General features: G+C 35.0%; 2 protein-coding genes and 1 pseudogene across 3 annotated transcripts; 2 read left to right on the plus strand and 1 right to left on the minus strand.

The window, feature by feature from the left end:
* The first annotated feature begins 11,258 nt into the window (after positions 1-11,258).
* On the plus strand, positions 11,259-12,933 carry LOC120180226 (gibberellin 2-beta-dioxygenase 6-like). Of its 2 annotated transcripts, none has more exons than XM_039185604.1 (3): positions 11,259-11,784; positions 12,242-12,563; positions 12,654-12,933. In XM_039185604.1, exons 1-3 carry the CDS (start codon positions 11,333-11,335, stop codon positions 12,882-12,884), a joined length of 1,005 nt encoding a protein of 334 aa, XP_039041535.1. In that variant the 5' UTR covers positions 11,259-11,332; the 3' UTR covers positions 12,885-12,933. The 2 variants fall into 2 exon arrangements, with proteins under 2 accessions (XP_039041535.1, XP_039041536.1); XM_039185605.1 differs by having other exon boundaries at positions 12,242-12,545.
* Positions 12,934-14,287: 1,354 nt separating this feature from the next.
* On the minus strand, positions 14,288-15,858 carry LOC120180277 (annotated as a pseudogene).
* A 1,483-nt stretch (positions 15,859-17,341) lies between these two features.
* LOC120180189 (superoxide dismutase [Cu-Zn], chloroplastic-like) lies at positions 17,342-20,967 on the plus strand. The gene is made up of 8 exons (XM_039185565.1): positions 17,342-17,713; positions 18,315-18,376; positions 19,118-19,157; positions 19,258-19,353; positions 19,433-19,464; positions 19,609-19,684; positions 19,975-20,028; positions 20,700-20,967. The coding sequence occupies exons 1-8, from the start codon at positions 17,428-17,430 to the stop codon at positions 20,723-20,725; spliced, it is 672 nt and encodes a 223-aa protein (XP_039041496.1). The 5' UTR covers positions 17,342-17,427; the 3' UTR covers positions 20,726-20,967.
* Positions 20,968-21,779: the final 812 nt, after the last annotated feature.

The following is a 21,779-nucleotide window of genomic DNA, read 5'->3' on the forward strand; positions in this document are numbered from 1 at the left end:
ATTATTTAAATTAACTATATTATTTGATTTAAATCAATTTTATTGTTATTTTAATTTTATAGTTTAATTGGAGACCATACATGAATGAAGAAATTTTGGCGTTGGTGTCGCACGATGTTTTAGATGGGTTTCAATATTGGTGTGTTGTTACACCATTGATCAATTTTGCTTGTGTTGAGATCTAATTTGGGGATAGAGTACTGAGGCAATTCCACTTCCACCAACCTATTTCGCGGAGTCCATAGGATCATGACCTTTTCCAAAACATAGATGGTCGTCTTCAGGTGAATTGGGTTGAGACTGTTGAATTATGTTTCGATATAACAAATTTAAGGGAAACTGTTTTTGGACATGAATTGAATTTATTCAAAGTTTTTAAAATATTTCAAAAATAATTCAAAGTCCATTAAATTCGGATTTGAGCAAAAATGCTAAAGGGTGTCAAAGTGCATCTATGCACCCCTGCAGTGCATCCATGCACCCCTGCAGTGCATCCATGCACCTGCACTAGTGCATCGATACACCATGCAGTGCATCCATACACTCCATTTCGAATGCACTTAGTGCATCGATGCATTCTGATGTGCATCGATGCATTCTGTTGTGCATCGATGCATCCTGCTGTGCATCCATGCACGAAGGCTGCATCGGCTAGTAACGACTAGTTTATTTGAATTTAATGAAGGGGTATCGATGCACCATGATAGTGCACCAATGCACCATGTTATGAGCAGCCTTTTTGAGTAGAAAAATATCCCCAAACGGCTCCAAAACATCCCCAACGACTATATACAACATCAAATACATTCCAAGCTATAAATACATGCTAAGGACACTTGAAGAATAGAGAGAACAACTATCCAAGCAATCAAACACAAGAGAAGAGTTTTTCATTCTTATTTCAACTTTCTCTTGTAAATATTTTGTTCTTGTGAGCTCAATCTTGTAAACACATACCTTAGAGAGGTTTTCTTGTTTACTTTTTTTATCCTTTTGTAAAGGGGAAATGTTATAGCTTATCCCGTGTAAAAGCTAGGGAAAGGTTTTAGTTTAGCCCGGAAAAACTAGGGAGTTGTAAGGTTATCTCTTTGTCCTCAAAAGAAAGAACAAATTAGTGAATTTATTGAAAAATTCTTGGTGAGGAGCTAAGGTAGTGAACGTAGACTTTGGTTTAGAAAGTCGAACCACTCTAAATCGTTGTGCAATTTTCTATTTTTCAATCTTCTTAATCCCTAAACTCAAAAACCATTCTGACCCCTCTTTGCAAACCGTTCTGGTTATTGAATCGAGCTTCTGAAAATCCCAATAATTGGTATCAGAGCCTAACTCGTTAAGAAGGTTTAACCATCTCGAGACGATCCTCGAAGAAGCTCTACCAATTTTTGACGCAACCGACAAAGAAATGACTTTTTCCTCCGGTACTTATTATCTTGAAGAATATCCTATTATGGATTCACAACCGGTCAACAAGCCACCCTTCTTCAATGGAGCAAATTATGCACATTGGAAGAATAAGATGATGTACTTTATTCAATCCTACAATCTAGGAGCTTGGAACTCAATCATGGACGGTTACTCCTCTCCACCCGACAAGTACAACGATTGGAGTAGAGAAGAGCAGAAAAATTTCCAGCTTAACTCTAAGGCTATACATATTCTATTATGTGCTTTAGGCCCAAATGAATATAGAAGAATCTCATCTTGTTCTAGTGCCAAAGAGATTTGGGATAAGCTCCAAGTCACTCATGAAGGAACCGACGAAGTGAGGGAATCAAAGAAAAGTCTTCTCAACCATAGCTACGAGAACTTGAAGATGAAACCTGATGAAGACATCAAAGCTATGCCGGATAGATTTTTTGTAATTGTCAACGGTCTCAAGGGATATGGAGAAGTAATCCCTAATGAGAAGCTTGTGAGGAAGATGGCCTACTCTCTTCTAAAGGAGTGGCAATCGAAGAAGACAACCATTATCGAAGCAAGAAACTTAAAGTATCTCACTCTCGATGAGCTAATTAGTTCCCTTCTCACTCATGAGATGATGGTGAAGGAAGATGAAGAAAGGGAAGAGAAGAAAAACAAGAAGAAGAAGGAGGTAGGCATTGCCTTCAAATCCACCAATGAAAGCTATCAAGATTCAAGTGATGAGGTGGATGAAGATGATGATGAACAAGAAGAAGAGATGGTCAAGCTCTTGAAGGAACTCAAGAGATTCATGATTTCCAATGAAGTGAAACATGAATCAACCAAGAAGAAGAGTCCTCCGATATGTTTCAATTATCAAAGAAAGGGGCATGTCAAGTATGAATGCCCTCTTCTAAAGAAAAAGGGGAAGAAGGCATTTGTTGCATCTTGGAGTGATGAAGATGATTTCAATAATGAAGATGAAGTAGTCAACCTATTCCTCATGACAACTCAAGAAGAATTCGAGGTATCTTCTAACTTAAATGAATTTAATTCATTTACTTTTGATGAGTTACAAGATGCTTATAATAGGTTGTATTTGGGATTTGAGACCATGAATTCCAAATATATGAAATTAATTTCAAAACTCAAAATTAAAGATAACTTGATTTTGAAAGCAAAAGTTGATTTTGAAAATCAAAATGAAATTTTGAAAAATAATTTAAAGCTTTCAAAAATCAAAATAAATGATTTAGAAAAAGAAAATTTTGAGTTAGGAGTTAAGCTTGAAGGCTTAACAAAAGAAAAAGAATTAATTTCTAAAAATAACCTATTATGTTTAAAAATGGAAAAATGCTCACATTGTCATTTTTATGGTCATTTGGAACGTACTTGTCCTTTAAAGAAAGGAAAACATTTTAAAATTAGACAAGTATGGGTTCCTAAGGGAACAAGGGGCATTGAAACTAACGTCCAAGGATCCAAAGCAATTTGGATACCAGAATCGAAATGAATGTCTCTTGTAGGTGTGTGGGAGCAATGTTGATGAAGATGATGATATTCAAGATGCTCTAGCCACACATGAAAAGGAATGAGTAACCTCTAAGCTTAATGTTTTTAATTTTAGTTATTTGGTTGCTCATAGGATTTATGCATGCATGAGTTTTTATTTTAAATGATTATGCATTGTTTTTAATATCATGTATGTTTAAAAAAAATGGTTATGATGAACATTTTAAATTTTATATAATTTATTTTAGTTCATCATAATAAAATTTTGGTCAAAATTGGTTTTAATGCAAATGATCTCTCTAACAATTGATATCAATTTTTCAAAAACTTTGATTTTACAAATTTTAATTTTTTTTGACCTAAATTTAAATGTTTATGCATATGATTTAAATGAAAATGATATCTCTCTAACAATTGATATCAAAATTTTTAAATGCATAACATTTTTGGAAAACTTTATGCATATGCACTTAATTTTAATAATTAATATTGCATAAAGTATTTTAGACTTGGTTATATTGAATTTCATGTATTACTAACATGTTTTTTTATTCTTTGTTGAAATTCAATTTTGTTTAAGTGTCATGATCCTAAAAGCTTAATTTTGTTTGGAATGCATTTATTGAGGGGGAGCTTTGATTTTTCAAATAAGTTTTAAAATGTCAAATTTACTACTTACTCTCCAAAGTTATTTTGAACTTCAAAGATTGAATTATTTTTGATATAACAAAAAGGGGGAGAAGTTTTGGTTTGAAAAATTCAATTTCTTAATGAAAAAGGGGAGCAACATTTTCATATATTTTCAAACAATTGGTATTTGTTACCAATTGGTATCTTTTTCATTAAACATTTTATTAAGGGGGAGTTTTGCCAAAAACAATTTTTCAAATGTTTTGTTATATCAAAAAGGGGGAGATTGTTGAATTATGTTTCGATATAACAAATTTAAGGCAAAATGTTTTTGGACTTGAATTGAATTTATTCAAAGTTTTTAAAAGGTTTCAAAAATAATTCAAAGTCCATTAAATTCAGATTTGAGCAAAAATGCCAAAGGGTGTCAAAGTGCATCCATGCACCCCTACAGTGCATCCATGCACCCCTGCAGTGCATCCATGCACCTGCACTAGTGCATCGATGCACCATGTAGTGCATCCATGCACTCCATTTTGAATGCACTTAGTGAATCAATGCATCCTGATGTGTATCAATGCATCTTGATATTCATCGATGCATCCTGTTGTGCATCCATGCACGAAGGCTGCATCGGCTAGTAACGACTAGTTTATTTGAATTTAATGAAGGGGTATCGATGCACCATGATAGTGCACCGATGCACCATGTTATGGGCAGCCTTTTTGAGTAGAAAAATCATCCCCAAATGGCTCCAAAACATCTCCAACGGCTATATACAATATCAAACACATTCCAAGCTATAAATACAAGCTATGGACACTTGAAGAATAGAGAGAACAACTATCCAAGCAATCAAACACAAGGGAATAGTTTTTCATTCTTATTTCAACTTTCTATTGTAAATATTTTGTTCTTGTGAGCTCAATCTTGTAAACACCTACCTTAGAGAGGTTTTCTTGTTTACTTATTTTATCCTTTTGTAAAGGGGAAAGGTTCTAGCTTATCCCGTGTAAAAACTAGAGAAAGGTTCTAGTTTAGCCCGGAAAAACTAGGGAGTTGTAAGGTTATCTCTTTGTCCTCAAAAGAAAGAACAAATTAGTGAATTTGTTGGAAAATCCTTGGTGAGGAGCTAAGGTAGTGGACGTAGACATTGGTTTAGAAAGTCGAACCACTCTAAATCGTTGTGCAATTTTCTATCTTTCAATCTCCTTAATCCCTAAACTCAAAAACCATTCCGACCCCTCTTTACAAACCGTTTCGGTTGTCGAATCGAGCTTCCGAAAATCCCAACAGAGATGCATGACCACCTGTACAGATTTGATGGTCGCCGTAAAGAAAATGTTAATTAGGTTGAGAAGTATGAAACCTACATTAATGCTTGGAACAATAGGGCTTCATTCATGCCAATTCTTGACGACATTCAAGATGACGACTTTAATTTTGAGACTTCGACTTACCTTGCTTATTTTTGGGATAATGGAAAGCCGTTCTTGACAATAATGGTAGAGAGGCAACATTTTTTGAGGTTTAAGAAAAGATTTGGTAAAGCTGAATACTCTCTACCGAGTGAGAGTTCATCTCAACAACCTGAAGCGGAAATGACCGATATGGATAATAGCGCACCACAACCGTTCGGCGATACGGGATCGTTGCATCACACATTTGATGATTCTACTGTCCCGGCATACGTACCAGAGTTTTTGCAGCCTAAGGCACCCATTTACTCTCCCATGTTTCGTCGACGTATGATTTTGAACACATGGCAGTTCAAATGCCCCCAATGAATGAAGATGATAGGTACCATACTCCTGAGCAACCGCAATGGCCACAACGCATCAGACGTTCGCCCCAACATTATCATTCAACAACACCCCGACACTGACAACAATTGTAAACTCGTTTGTTATTTTTTACAAATTATATATTGAAATTAGACTAGTTTTTTGTAACCTTAACAAATTCGACATATTTATAATGATTTTTAGTATCAAATCAATCATTAGTATCAAATAATTAAATATTAATAATAAATCATTATTAATAATAATTACTAAATCATTAGTATCAAATCATTAAATATTTAGAAATCATTAATAAATTCGACTATGTATAAATTTAAATTCGAGTAGTCCACACTTGTAAACTCATTTGTTATTATTCCATATTATTAGTAATAATTATTAAATCATTAGTATTAAATCATTATTATAATTTCATTATTAATAATCATTAGTAAATCATTAGTTTCAAATCATTAAATATTAATAATAAATCATTATTATCAAATCATTACTAAATCATTATTATCATTATTATTAAATCATTATTATAATGATTATTACTAAATCATTATTATAATGATTATTATCAAATCATTACTAAATCATAAAATCATTAAATATTAAAATCATTATTAAATCATCAAATCATTAAATATTAAAATCATTATTAAATCATTTTTATGGTTAATTGAACCACACGTCCATTCAAATCTATTCAAGTCATCAAATTATAAATGTCATATCAATTAGGTCTCTTTATTTAAAAACTCCGTTCGAATAATTTATCGACAAAAATTACATAAATTCAACTTCAATGTGAAGATATAATAATTTATTACTCTATTAGTATTAAATCATTATTATAATTTCATTATTACTAAATCATTATTATCAAATCATTAAATATTAATAATAATTTCATTATTACTAATCATTACTACCAAATCATTAAATATTAATAATAAATTCATTATTACTAATAATTACTAAATCATTACTATCAAATCATTAAATATTAATAATAATTTCATTATTACTAATCATTACTACCAAATCATTAAATATTAATAATAATTTCATTATTTCTAATCATTACTATCAAATTATTAAATATTAATAATAATTTCATTATTAATAATCATTACTAAATAATTATTATAATTTTAAATATAAAATCATTATTAAATCATGATTATCAAATCATTACTAAATCAAATCATATCATTATTACAAATCAAACAAGTGTTCCATGGATGGGTATTAGTTATGTAACGAAAATATGGTTAATTGAACCACACGTCCATTCAAATCTGTTCAAGTCATCGAATTATAAATCATTACAAAATTAAATCCGGATAAATACATAGAAATACACATATGATTACTAATGATGAGGCTTATATCTTGGTAAATTAGGACAATTATTTTTTGAATGACATTCACCCTTACATAATCCACATCTCTTTGCTTGACCTCTCTCTCTAGCATGGAAATTCATACTGGTATGAATACGAGTGGACTCATGTCGACCCTTTGGACTTCTGCGAAGCATTGAATTTGGCAGACATTCGTCATGATCCTTTTTGGGCCAATATGATTCATTCGGGATCTGTCTAAACGCATAACTGTAGACATTTAATATCCTACGTAGGTGAAAGCATTAATCAACATAGGTGTATGCGCTTACACCAGTATACATACATGCAGCGACTGCATGAGCACATGGATATTTTCATTCCTGAAAACGACCACAATCACACCATTTGTGTCGTAAATCAACTCTAAATGTTTGGTCTTCTCCTCTGACGTTACGGCGTATGCACGACACGACAAAAGTATGACCAACTCGGTCGAAATTATGAACAACCATTGATGTTGCCAATCACTCATTTGCTTCCATTGATTCCACCATTGTAGGAGCCCAAGTTTTACCTCATTTTATGAGACTCTCAATTTCCTTGCCTTTATCCGACCAAACTTTAGCCAATCTAAAGTACGACTCTTTCACCACACTCGCTATTGGGAGATGGCGTGTACCTTTTAGTACCAAATTAATGGCTTCAACAAGGTTTGTGGTCATATTTTCGTATCTCTGACCTTCATCGTATGCTTGCGACCATTTTTCCCGCGGTATTTTTGAAACCCACTTCTAAACACGCTGATCATCGTAAAATACCTTCAAATTCTCCTATCTCTTGTCAAAATTTGGTCGACGTAGTTCGTATCCTGTTCCATAATATATTGTGTTAAACCGTAATTAAAAAAACCACGTAAAAAATGCATAAATATTGAAAATAAAACTTACCCATGCTAACTATCTCGCTACGAATGTATGCGTTATGAAACTGGTCGATACTATTCTTGCCAATATGACGAATACAAAATGTCGGATATGCATCGGAGGTATCCAACGACTTCCTGGTCGTTCAATTGCCGCCAAAATACCCATTCCTCTATCGGATATCAAACAAACTCTATCTTCACGAACAACATATTGATGTAGATTGGTCAGAAATAAATCCCAAGCCTTTGTTGTCTTTCCCTTAACAATGGCGAATGCAATTGGGAAGATATTTCACTCACTATCTTGAGCAACTTCCATCAAAAGCACATGCCTATATTGACCATACAACCACGTACCATCTACTTGGATCATACGTTTGCAAAATGGAAATCCTTCAATACATGCCTTGAATGCCCAAAATAGTCTATGGTTCCTGGGATAAATCGCTTCATTGCTTGTAGAAAATGTGGTAGCTCATTGTACGATGTATCTCAATCTCCATACGTCAGCTTCATTGCCTTCATCTTCGCATTCCACACCTTGCCATATTTTACTTGATATCCAAATTGACTTCGAATAGATGCAGCTAACACTGAACAAGATATCCTTGGATCCTTTTCAACCATCGCCTTCACGTATTTGCATATTACATCGGAATCCAATAGTCGGTGGTCTTGTTCGATGGAGTTTCGTAAACATGTGTGCGGACCATTGTACCTCATGATGACCCAAACATCATGCCTTTGATTTTTCGACACTCTGATCTTTCACTTGCACTCTGGGCCATATTTTATACACTTCGCGTATAGGGTTTTCTGGTTTGACTCTGCAACATGGACATCAACATGGCATTTGATGCAGTACTCTTTAATCACCAGCGTAGTTTCATTTTTTTCCTCTAAATTGCACCCCAACTGAAAAATTCACTAGAATTATCGAATGATTCAGGCATTTGGTACGGAGGTAAATATGGCATGTTTGGGAATTTAGGTGTCCTCATCGCATCATAGTCTATCTCGTACATGTGAGGAGTAGCTTCATACGGTGTCGAAACTTCATCAATTGCACCTTCATTGAAAAAATTTCATCGTTACCCAAAACGGGTTCTTCGGTTTCTTCATCTTCGCTTGAATCATCATGAATTTCTCCCCATCGATTTTCAGCATCAATATCAACAACAAATTCTGGTATGTTTCTCGTCTCATACTCTGCTGCTGCAGATGTCCCTCCGACTTCATTTCCACTTTCTATTAGTTCCATAAAATTGTTTTGGAACCTGTATGTCGGGTACTGAAACTCATGATCGAAAGCCATTTCAGATGAATTTCGAGCCACATCTCTTGATGACCCAGGAACATCACATATGTTACGCACATCAACAAATAACTCAATAATTGCTATATTGGTTGACTCATGTAATCCAATCATGGTTCCAATATCATCATCATCTTCAAGTGGAACTGCAACATATCTGACTGGGTTGGGACATATCATAAATCTCTACCTCAAACCATCCACTGCAGCTCAAATTTTTCTTTTTATCTTCTGCTTCATTTCTATAAATGTGATGTCTTTTTTGAACATCATATTTATGGGTTTTTCAGACTGAAAAACAACTCCGACCTCATTTTCCATAATTTGTCCATTATAATGGACAATCGTGAAAAGTTGTTGCTCATTTTCTCTATAAATATATATATATATATATATATATATATATATATATATATAAATTTAGATTAAAAAATTAGATAAGATAATTTCATAAATCATTTAGTAATGATTACTAATAATAATGATTAGTTTGATAATATTTTATTTTTTTAAATATCAAACAATTTGTTAATTAATTGTTATAAATTTTAAGATTATATTTCATTCAATTTTTACTCCTTACTAATTTACACTTAATCTAATATAAATTAAACAAAATATTTTATTAAAACAATACTAAATATTTTTAAACACAATATTTTTTTAAACGGTAATAAATTAAACAAATTAATTTTATATAATCTAATATAAACTAACTAACTAACTAATTTACACATACACAACAACAAAATATGAACAACAAAAAATAATAAATTACCCCGTATTTATGCCTTCTTCCTTTCCTTTCCTTTCCTTTCTTGTTTCTTTCTTCGAATCAATCTGTACGTGGACAAATGTTGTGGAATAATGCCATGTACGTGTAAAAAAATTATTTCTTTAAACAACAATAAATAAGCACTAATATATTATAATATAACTTAAACTAATAAACTATTTCGCTATTATAATATAATTGAGTTAAAATAACAAACTAACAAACTAATTAAGCACTAATTAACTTTTTTTATAATATAACTTAAACTTCAACAAACAACCTAATATACGTTTAAACACACTAACAAATTAATTAAATATTTTTTTACATTTAATGACTTAAACTAAGAAACTAATTAACTAATTTTTTATATAATCTAATATATAACTTAAACTAACAAACTAATATAATATAACTTAAACTAACAAACTAATAATTTATACTAACAAACTAATTAACTAAATTTTTGTTTTACCCTAAACCCTAAACTAACAAACTAATTATTTCATATAATCAACTAAATTAAACAATACAAAATTACCTCACGAACGATGTTTTAGCCTTTATCTCCCTTTATTCTTCTTTTTCCTTTCCTTTCCTTTCCTTTCCTTTCTCTCGCCAAATTTTCTTTCTTTCTTATGATTCTACCCTAAACCCCTCATAGCCAATATAATAATCTTTGCACTGTTGGTAAGCTGTAATCAATTTGAGCTGTATAATTCACGTTGAAAGCTGCAAATTCAATTGTTGAATGTTGCAATAATGCAACACTAATTGTTGCATGCATCAGCTGATTTTACGCGCATCTATGATAGCGGGAGGGGACAGTCTCAAAGCTATGGTACGAGGGAGCTACTATGGCATGAGGGAACAGAAACTTGGTTGTCCGGAGCGCATGGCGACCTATGCGTTGGCGACGTGCGACCATGCATGGCACATGCGTGTCTCTCTGCAGCTCGCCAGGGAGCCATGCACTTTGCAGCTCAAATCATGCTGCAATAATTCAGCTATTACAATTGCATGCATGAGGTCTCATGAGCAGCAGCAAGAGGAATCACGCGAGGAGCAGTGGTAGGACGCTGGGAGTGCATGGCGACCTACAAGGTCGCCCGGAGGGCATGGCGACCTACAAGGTCGCCCGGAGGGCATGGCGACCTATGTGTTGGGCCGTGCATGTGCCATGCAAAACTTTCAAACGTTCGTTCATTCTCTCATTGACATTTTTTGGGAAGCTGGCCACGTAGTAGGTCGCCCGGAAGGCATAGCGACCTACGACCGACACTGTGGATTTCACCTTATTTGAGCAATTAATCTTGGGAGTGCATTATCTCGTGAAATAATTTGTTCGAGAACATTATCTTAAGAGTTTTGCCGTTTTTATACATAAAATTTATGAAATTATTTTTTATTTAAAACAAATTTCATAAATAATATTTTATGTAATTAGTCAGCTAGGACAGATAGACACGCTTCATGAAGAATCCAAGCGGGTCCCCTACGCACGTAGCCAGAATAAATGAACTTGTTGAGGAGGACAAAACCTCCTCTCCCATGTACCAACACAAAACCAGAATAAATTAAGGTGTCTCTCCCCCTATAGCCGCTGTTGAATTAAACAAAGCCAAAAAGAATATGCTTGAAATGAGCAACCTTGAATCCTACCCTCCACTCTTTCGTCATCTCAGCGCTTCCCCTGATGAACTCACCACCAACAACTCCATGGAAGATTCATCTTCATCATCATCAGTCCCTATTCCCGTGGTGGATCTTCAGTGCCTTAGCCTGGAAAAGCTGGGAGAAGCTTGCAAAGAATGGGGTGTTTTTCGTTTGGTAAACCATGGGATTCCTCCCAGCCTTTTGAGCAAACTGGAGGAACATGTGAGGATGTTGTTTTCGCTATCCTTCGAATCCAAGCAAGCCCTACAGACTAACCCTTTGTCTTACTTTTGGGGCACCCCTGTCCTAACTCCATCCGGGGCTGCTCTAAGGGGTGCCTTGAATATGAATTGGTTGGAAGGCATAAATGTTCCGCTCACTCAACTCCCGCTGTTTCAGACTGAGGATCCCAGGCTTGAAGATTTCAGGTATATTTCCTTCTTGTCTGTCCCCTCCTCCTTCCTGATTTATTTGGTTCGGTGGGCATTTCTTCAGATGTGTATCGCTTCTGGGTGGACAATAATAACCCAATGAAGTGACCAAATGATTTGACTGTCCCAGATTTTTTTCTGCAAGGAAAGGAGATTGCAAAGTCAGCATCAATTACTTTTGGATCCCTGCCTTGCAGTATCATAAACCAATAATACACCTCCAATCATCTCTTTGATTTTCCATACCCATTTTTTAAACTTAAAGCTTCGTGTTAACAAATGTGGCAGAATATCCTAAAGGGGCCGGGAGATTATTGAAGTGGTGTGGTCTTTAATTATTTATTGCTCCCTAGTTTTAATTATCTTCTGAATGATGATTATCATACATTTCTCTACCTTGTCTGATAGGAAATATGTATTTTTGTCTAAATTTTTCTTTTAAAATTTCACCTAGGCATTTTCTGGAAGAATATGGAAGGCACCTTTCCAGAATTGCTACAACCTTGTTTGAAGCAATGGTGAAGAATCTGAATCTGTGTCCAAAACAGTCCGAGTGTAGCTTAGATGAATCGACTGGATTCATACGTCTTTACCGATACCCATCGAGGTCCTCGGTAAACAAGTCGTTGGGCATGATGGAACACACTGATAGCTCACTGCTCTCCATTGTGAACCAGGACCAAGTCGGGGGACTCGAGATCTTCAAGGACAATCAATGGCTCCTGGTTAACCCAATTTCAGACACCCTTCTAGTCCATATCGGTGACATGATGCAGGTGACCCCTAAAATCAAACTGCAATCTTATTCATGAAGACTATTCAATATTTTATAACATAAATGTATTTTTGGTTTGTGTAAAATATAGGCCATAAGCGACGACCAGTACATGAGTGTGAAACATAGAGTGAGAGTGAACAAGCAGGAGGAGCGAGTCTCCGTATGCTACTTTGTGTTCCCAGAAAAAGGCAACGTCGTCCACAGTTCTAAATACAAACCCTTTACGTACACCGAGTTCCAGCAACAAGTGCTAAACGACACCAAGACTCTAGGTTATAAAGTTGGTCTGCAAAGATTCAAGCTTGATGCACCTGTTTAATCACTTAATTTGTTATCAATTAATGCACACTACTTCTTGTTTTGTTCTACTTCATTTCTTCTGGTAATTCCCTGGTTAGGGAAACACTTGTGATTTACTTATCTCCTCAGCTGATTAAGAGTATCCAACAAAACTATGCAGTCTAGAATTTGAAATAGAAAAAAAAAATTACAGGTTTTGTCGAATTATGTAACATTAAACCATCAACTCATCTGTTCTGTAAAAACAAAATGGATGATGCTTAGCTAATACAAGTTTGTGGAGGATGTGGATAAGCTGAAATCTGGGCGGCTATAAACCCTATCAGGAAATAGACAAAGAAATAGCTATTCGTAATTTATTTTTTAATTACAGCTAAGATCTAAAACACAACAGATGTCAAATCATGAAAGAGCAAAGGTCGGATTCAGCCCTATCATCCATTAGATAGATAATGTTATCTATTGGGAGAAGACGAGATTTATTTTAATTAACTTTATCAATAATATTAAAAATTAAATCAAGTTAGTTTTTAAATTGAAAAAGTAAAACAATTAATTCTTTTAATTAATTCTAATTATCAAGTCCTTAACACTCATTAAATACTGTGATTCCGAAACGTGAAGTTTTTAAAGATACCATGTAGCAATAACGTGATATGACACATGACACCAAGTGATCTAAAAAAACTTTTAGATATAATGTTCAATGTTAATCAAAGGGGAGAATTGATGAAGTTTTAAAATACAAAAATTTAATTGAATGGAAAAAAATGTTTAATGACTTAATTGATTTATTTTCAAAAGATTGAAGGCTTTTGAAACAATTGAGCCCATATTGAACTAAGGCCGGACAGCATTTGATTCCATTTATAAATTAGTCCAAACGATATTTGCTAATGAATAGTCTACTAATAGTGACGGATGAAGAAATAAAATGAACCATACAGCGTAGGGTTTTAAGAAGGAAATTGTCCTATTTCTTTCCCTTTTCTCATTTGGACGCTAAAGGATAAACTCTCTTTTTTGTAACGTCAATGGTACATATTTTCCATTGTGGGAAAGGATGGGGTCCCAAAATGACGAAATTAAGACCTACTATTATTGTCGTTAAAACAAGTGTCCGAAGCTTTGTTGCCTTTTTTTTTATTATTAGTTTTGCAGACATATCATATCCCAACTAGTTGTAATGGGAATTGATTTGATGAAGTTTGCAGACGGCAAAACTTGATTTTGATTTGATAAGCCTCCATGTGAATTTTGTCTCTTATTTTTTGTTCCCTCTATGTCAATGAACTAAATCCACTTGGCATGAACATAATATGCATTGTCATGTGGGAAGCCATCCATCACTTGTCGACAAATATGGAGCTTGAAATAAACATTTGTATTCAGCTTGGACAATGTAAACCCTATCCTAAAATACTAACTGTGTACGGCAACTCCCCTGGAACTTCAATCATCCCTGGTATACTATCGATTACCTTGGATGGCACATTGCTTTGAAGGGTCTCGGCATCATAAGCCGAGAGATGGACTCCGAAGGAAGCCCTGCCTGATGGATTAAGGTTGTTCTTCCAGACAGCATCCCACTCAACAGCTTTAGCAGTGCAGCTCCTCCCCGGACAGTCAATCTAGATGAATACTGTTAAACCGGGCAAATAAGGATGGCCGCCTCAGTAATCAATGCTATTGACAAAGTTAAAAACTATAAATGTAAGATAACTTCAGAAATCATCTGAAAGTATATGGTCGGAATTGATCAAATCTTAACAGGTTTATAAGAAAAGGAAGTCAGAAAGGTTTTTACATGTTCGGCAGCGTGTGCCTTGAGATCATCGATCCAACTATAACCAACACCATCGCTTAATTGTTCTTTCTGCCTGTAGAGGAGATGCTGCAGAGCATCAAATGAGACTTGTTAGTTGGGTACTATAACTTTAGAATTAACGGACCGAAGAAAACAAAAGACTGTATAAGACCTTTGGCGGATATGGATGCTCTCATCATCAAAGGCCATTCTAAGAACCCACTTCTCAATGCGGCCTTTATCTTTTCTTTTATTTTTTTTTTAATCTGATTCTTGAAATTGAGAAGCATTCTTTGATCAATCTGTAAATCTCATCTCATCGGATCCTTCTCCGGAAAGAACCTTCTTTACTCCTAGTGACTTGATCTTTCATGACATCAGAAACATAGGAGTGCTTGCCCTAATTGTGGTAACATCATAGGTTCCGATGTGGTAGATGCATCTATTCCATCCTGCCATATTAAAGCAAAATTTAGCCTGTTCAAATATTATTAGACACCAAGGCTTGAATTAAATGTCTTACTAAAACTTCAATCAGTACTTGAACGGTGAATTGAAACTCATGATGGACAGTTCCCAAATAGTCTGCAGCCTTCAGATCGGGTGAACCCTGCAGAGAAATCGACAAACAAATTTTAAGAACAATCGAATCGGCCTTTTAAAGCTATACGTCAAGGTGTCATCTTATGCTATAGAACTAACGTCTAGGCCAACACAGAAAGAATGGAGCCGACTCCCCCAGTGTTTGGCAGCCTTGGTACCAGCCAAGTACCAAGCCGTGATAGAAGCAACTAACGATGAATCAAGGCCACCGGATAGCAAAACTCCGAAAGGGACATCAGTCATCAACCTTTTGGTCACAGCCTCTGAATATGTCACCTATAATCCGTAGGCCGTAAAGATAAAATGACAGAAAATGGAAGTAAAAAAAGAAGTGTCAAATGTTTGTTAGGCTGCAATTAATCAATCTTACATTTTCAAACGCACGTGTGAGAAGAAGCGGATTATATGAAACAAAAGGAATGGAGTCGGAGAACCACCTCCTGAATTCTCTTGATTTTCTAGTGTACAAGTGAGCAGGAGGAAAGCTCTCAAAGTGTTCGCAATCATCATTCAATCCTTTCAACACTGATGATATCCAAACCCAACCTGCCGAGTTTAACTTAGCAAAACCAATCTCAAACATCTTGAGTGGTCAATTACGATTCAAGAGAGTATAATACGCATATATCGAAGAAAACAAGATATGTATACCATCAAGTTTAATGATTATTTTATCAATTTTTTTAAAGTTTAAGAACTAAAAAAATTATTTGAAGGGCAAATTACACATCTCCTCACTGTACTTTATTATCTCTCCTATTTTACTCACTGTACTTTCAATTTTTCTAATTTGATCACTAAACTTTACAAATTGAATCATTTTGCTCACTTTGCCGTTAATTGTTTAACAGTGTTATGACATGGCACAAGAAATGCCGTCGGCCACCACGTCATTTTCATTCTGATCATCGTCCACCGTCGTTGATGGTGGTCGTTCGATATCAAATTTTATGAGTCGGTTCATCTCGACTCCCTGAGTTCGAATCTGGTGGGTATTTCATCGGAAAATATCCCAAACCCTATGAATATGGATTGAAACATTTCGGCTTCCTCACTTTCAATCTCAAAATTGTGGACTTCGGAGCAAGTTCCGATAAAATGGAGGTTGCATTCGGACTCACGGTGTCGAGGTGAAGCGACCCATGAAATTTGAGACCGAACGACCACCATCTACGATGGTCGACAGTGGCATCCTCAGTCTTTTTGTTAGCGACATTAGAGAGATAGTGAACAAAATGATTCAATCTGTAAAGTTCAGTGAGCAAATTAGAAAAATTGAAAGTATAATGAGCAAAATAAGAGAGAGAGTAAAGTACAGTGAGGAATGGTGTAATTTACCCTTATTTGAATATAACCAAGTGACATTTGGGGTGTGTTTCCCTATTCTTAGCATAAGCCAATTTAATTATAAAATAACAAGGAAAAACTACTTCATATACCGCTGAGCTTTAACCATAGATTGTTTATATTATCGAACTTTTGATTTTGTCAATTTTATTATTGAACTCTAATTTTCACTTCGATTATGTTACTCTATTATTAAATCACTAACTAGTAGAAATTAAAAAATGAGGGTCCGAGAAATTTTAATATTTTATTTTCTATAAAAAATGGCTATGCAAATTTCTTTTTTTTTCATTCGTCTTAATATATTAAATTGGATTTAACAATTTTTCTAAAATAATGGGTATGCAATTGAACCCCATAAAGACCACATACATCCACCCCTGTCACTAACGATACAGTGACATGATTACCACACTAAAATGACGTAGTTTTAGTGCAACTATTTCGATGTCCAAAACGACGTCATTTTGCTTAAAAAAATATTAAAATGTTAGTTTAAGAGATTTTTTGGGTGTGACAACCACATCATCGTCCCATTAATCATGTCAGCGTATCGTTATTGATTTAAAGAAGGAGTGACATAACTTAAGCGAAAATCAAAGTTTAGTTTTAAAAATTAAAAAAAAAAGTTTGATGGTATAAACTACAGACAAAGTTGAATGGTATCCAAAGTAGTTTTTCCAAATAATACATGATTTAAGCAAACACATTACAATCTAGTTAAATCCCGGGGGGGCATTGCAGCCACGACAACCTCTGATCATATTATCTGCATCGTAATCGTCACTCTTCACCCACTCTCCAAATGCAAGCTGCAGTAGTAGTAGCCATGGCAGCCCACGCTATTCTCACTATAACCCCATCTCACCACTCTCTCCTTCAACCACCGTCAACTAACCCTTCAGATCCACAACTTCTTCAATCCACAATTCGCGGTGTCTCTCTCAAGCTCCCTCGTCAATCCCTTTCCATTGCTGCCGCTGTTCCCAAGCAGCAGTTTTCCGTGCTTGCTGCATCCAAGAAAGCAGTCGCGGTTCTTAAAGGCAAATCCAAAGTTGAAGGCGTTGTTACTTTGACCCAAGAAGATGATGGTCAGTTTTCTTATTAATATTTTATAATTACTTTTATTCTCATAAATCTGTTGACCTGTGGTTCGGGTTTTTGGCTTTGTAGCTTTCTATTGGGGGAATTCATTGGTTATTTGAGGAGAAGAAGCAAAAGAAAGAGTTTTTTTTTTTATAAATATAATATTTGTTATTGATGAATTCGTTTCCAACTTTGATGCTGTGAGGTTTGATAGAATTATGGTAAGGGTGTGCTTTCTTGTGGACCAATATTATTTTTTTCAATGTTTCCAATGACAGATTTTTGGAGCCAACTGCTAGCACATTTTTTCCTCTGTTTTCTTGTTTTCGAGCTGATATTCATATGTATTAAGTATTTCCTGGGTGCTGTATTAAATATCTTGATATTGAAGTTAAAGTTAATGCCGATACAACTGTCTAGCCTCTTATATATGAATTTTTAGGGAATGAAGACGTTGTGAAACTTTACATGTTCTAACTTTGCTATTTAGTATGGAAACTCAACTATATTGTTGAACAAAAGAAAGAGTTTATACTTGTCTAATGTTTTTTGTCAATCAAGTGTTGCTGTCATCTGTGAGTGCTTACTTATTTCCACTGTAAATAGGTCCTACAACTGTGAATGTTCGAGTTACTGGTCTCACTCCAGGGCTTCACGGGTTCCACCTAGTAAGTGTTTCTAGATTATTATTATTTTTTGGATAAACTGATTGAGATCTGATTTGAAGGATTTAGCCCTTACCGAGGATATGACCTCTGATAGGAAAGTATGGAGACTTAAACCAGGGTAGCCGATTAGTGCGGGTCACATCCATAGGGTGGAACATTTCTGTCTTCTTTTAATGTCTTTGTTGTAATTTCTATGACTTCTACTTTTTATACGTTTCTGTCATTGGAATTAATGAAGGCTTAGAACTAGGATAGCGGATTAGTGTTGTCTTAGTTTAGGTTTTAACCCATTTGACTTTATTCCTTCTCGTAGCTTGCTATCGTTAACTTCTGTGTATCATTCTCTTCATGTTTCCTCTTTTTAATTTTAGTCGGGTCTTACGCTTCTGTCTATATGCAGAGATTATTATGCAGGGATTTATTAGCAGGGATTACTTCCCATTACAGAAGCGCGCATATGAAGACTGTTCAAATATGTATTTATTTATTTATACATGCATTGCATTTTATCTTTATTTTTAATTTTCTGACTGCCGGAGGTCTTCCACGGAAGCTGCTCTCAACTATGCGTTGGGGGCAGCCTACTACCCTACCCCTTACCCCATTGTATATGAGAATAGGGTTTTGTTGTTGTTGTTGTTGTTTTGGATAAACTGATTTTAGCTTTAGCTGCTCATTCTTTGTGGATTTCAGCACATAGAAGTTCTTTGACATCTATGATTTTAATCTTTCATTTTGTAGCATGAGTATGGTGACACAACAAATGGATGCATATCTACAGGTAGAATTTATTGCATTTGAGTCTCATTCTTTAGGGTCATATTGTGTTATAGTTCTAAATATATATCTTTTCTGAACTTTTTTTTTAAATTATAATATAGGAGCACATTTTAATCCTAACAGTATGACTCATGGTTCTCCTGAGGACAAAGTACGCCATGCGGGTGACCTGGGAAACATAGTTGCTAATGCTGATGGTAATGCATTCTTTTGTCTTCTAAATTATCTTTGCAGAATTAAATTCATTCCTTGCTTAATGTTTGACTGCTGATGCAGGAGTTGCAGAGGCAACAATGGTGGACAAGCAGGTGCTGTTTAAAACCCATTCTTCTTTTTGTGCAAGTCTAAATACATGCATATTCCCTTGTGTGTCTTTGCATGCATAGATTCCTTTTTGGTGCGAGACGGCTCTCAGTCCTTTATGGAAACTAAATTTTGACTTTCACGTGCAGATACCACTGAGCGGCCCAAATGCAGTTATTGGAAGAGCTTTTGTCGTTCATGAGCTTGAAGATGACCTTGGAAAGGGTAATTATTTATTTGGCTTACAATTCTCACCTTTGCATTGTGAGGAAACTTCTCCCATAAGTTGTCGATTCTTACTTTAATTTCGTCAGGTAAGGGAGACTTATAGCAGCTAGTCATGTTTAGGAGGGTGGATTTTGGTCGTATAAATAAATTTCTTTTGGTTTAAATTTACATGTGGCATCATAGATGATGCAATTAGTCATTGACACGTTTTGGTTTTGATTCCAAAACATGGCATTTGCTTCCAACTTCCATTTTTTTTATATTGCTATTTGTTTACGCATCTGCAGGTGGACATGAACTTAGTCTAACCACCGGCAATGCAGGTGGAAGATTGGCATGTGGTATGTTTTCAAGCACTTCAATCTATATGTTCTCAGAGTAGACAAGAAGTTGATATTTTTTCCAAACTCATCTCTGATTTCTTTTTCTTGCATCTATGTTTTGCTTGATTGTTCTTTGGTTATTTTAGCTAAGCAAAAACATGCATTAGTAACTTGGAGTACTCTGCAGTCTGCAGCTTGCTCTACCAGTTTCCCAAGGCTTTCATTTTATTTGCAGTATCTTAGAAGTGTAGACAACTGCTAGAAGGACTTGGAAATGTCTTGGATCGACTCTTTACCGTATGAGTTAGTTGTATGCCGTTGGCTTTGAATGAAATGCGGTCCATGTATCGATCTTCTCTCTAGTGGACATAATTTCGATCCTTTTGCTTTGTGCCAATTTAGTACCTTAGCATTTACTTGGAGACTAGTGACTCAATAGTATATGCAAAGGGAAAGGGATGTTAAATTAACGTGGGAGGGTTTCAATATCGGACCTTTTGCAGTGTCAGTATCAGTTATGCGTTCTCCGGTTGTGCCTACAGATTCAGATAACCATTGACATGCATGTCTGAAATGCTTCCCAGGCATATAACATCATCTTCTTCATATGAAAGCTAACTTCACGGCAAACATTATATAGAAACTTTAAGTTCATCTCATGTTTACTTGTTTTGGTAATGTACATGCAGGTGTTGTGGGCTTGACTCCAATATGAAACCAGCTTGGTCTTCTGCCGCTGTCGCTTGCTTTATTTCAGCTTCACTCGCATTAAGTTGCTTTTTAGAAATTGTGGAACATTATGCATTGCTGCTGCCTGCCCAAGTCCACCTGGAGACTATAATAATCCTGTAAATTTGGCCTTAAAAGGCAACTATTTTAGAATTCATGGGTTATATGGCATCCAAAAGAAATAAATAAAAACATGGACACATTATGAGAAAGTAAGTTATTTTAGCATCGGATTCGAGCTTTGGGCAATACATTATCATATTTGGGCCACCAAGACTCGCACTCGCAGCCTATTATGCTGAAAACCTACTCTTTTGGGCTTAACATTTTTGGATCTCAAAACTCTCTTAATTTATTCATGGTCACGTAATTTACCTACATTTTTAATTATATTATAATTTAGATCCATTTTCATGCTTTTCTTCAAATGCTACTTGAGAAAAAGAATAATTTAATGTCGCATCTATGTTAGTTGCTGATTGGATCTTTACTATTAATTAATTCATCTAATTCCAAATAAATGATTTATTCCCTAATCGCCTTGGACTTTTTATCTTCTTTTTTTATAAGATGGTATGCACTAAATTATATTGTATAATTAAACTAAATTGAACATGTCAACGCAGATCTCATCTCAGCATAAACTTTTTAATATGGATGTTACGGGGGGTTAATGCATTATTTTTTTTGACCAAATGCAATATTTGACTTTATATTAAAGATATTTTAATGTGACACTGAGGATTTTAATGTTCTACTTAATCCAGTTAGTTGGTAGAAGAAAACCCGACAATAAAAGAACTACACATCGTAGAAGATAAGTGAGTTGGAATGAAATCATGAACCCAGAAGAAAACTCGACGCTCTAGATCATTTGGTTGGAATAAATATACAGGTAGGTAGACCACCTAGCAAAGCTCGCAAGAACATGGACCAAACAAGCATGGAAAATGCTATTTGCATATTTATTTTCTTTTTGTGAATGTGCATGTATGATGCTATGTGTATGCTATGCACATGACGTTATTAATAGATAAAGA

The sequence above is a fragment of the Hibiscus syriacus genome, unplaced genomic scaffold (assembly GCF_006381635.1).
Source record: "Hibiscus syriacus cultivar Baekdansim isolate YM2019G1 unplaced genomic scaffold, ASM638163v2 tig00112491_pilon, whole genome shotgun sequence".
Classification (NCBI taxonomy): domain Eukaryota; kingdom Viridiplantae; phylum Streptophyta; class Magnoliopsida; order Malvales; family Malvaceae; genus Hibiscus; species Hibiscus syriacus.

Bases quoted from the DNA above. Each gene is read 5' to 3' on its own strand.
- LOC120180189 (XM_039185565.1), top strand. From the start codon at position 17,428: ATGCAAGCTGCAGTAGTAGTAGCCATGGCAGCCCACGCTATTCTCACT. The intron at 19,354-19,432 runs GTAATGCATTCT...CTGCTGATGCAG, and splicing joins CATAGTTGCTAATGCTGATG to GAGTTGCAGAGGCAACAATG. The intron at 19,465-19,608 runs GTGCTGTTTAAA...TTTCACGTGCAG, and splicing joins CAACAATGGTGGACAAGCAG to ATACCACTGAGCGGCCCAAA.
- LOC120180226 (XM_039185604.1), top strand. From the start codon at position 11,333: ATGCTTGAAATGAGCAACCTTGAATCCTACCCTCCACTCTTTCGTCAT. The intron at 11,785-12,241 runs GTATATTTCCTT...AATTTCACCTAG, and splicing joins CCCAGGCTTGAAGATTTCAG to GCATTTTCTGGAAGAATATG. The intron at 12,564-12,653 runs GTGACCCCTAAA...TGTAAAATATAG, and splicing joins ATATCGGTGACATGATGCAG to GCCATAAGCGACGACCAGTA.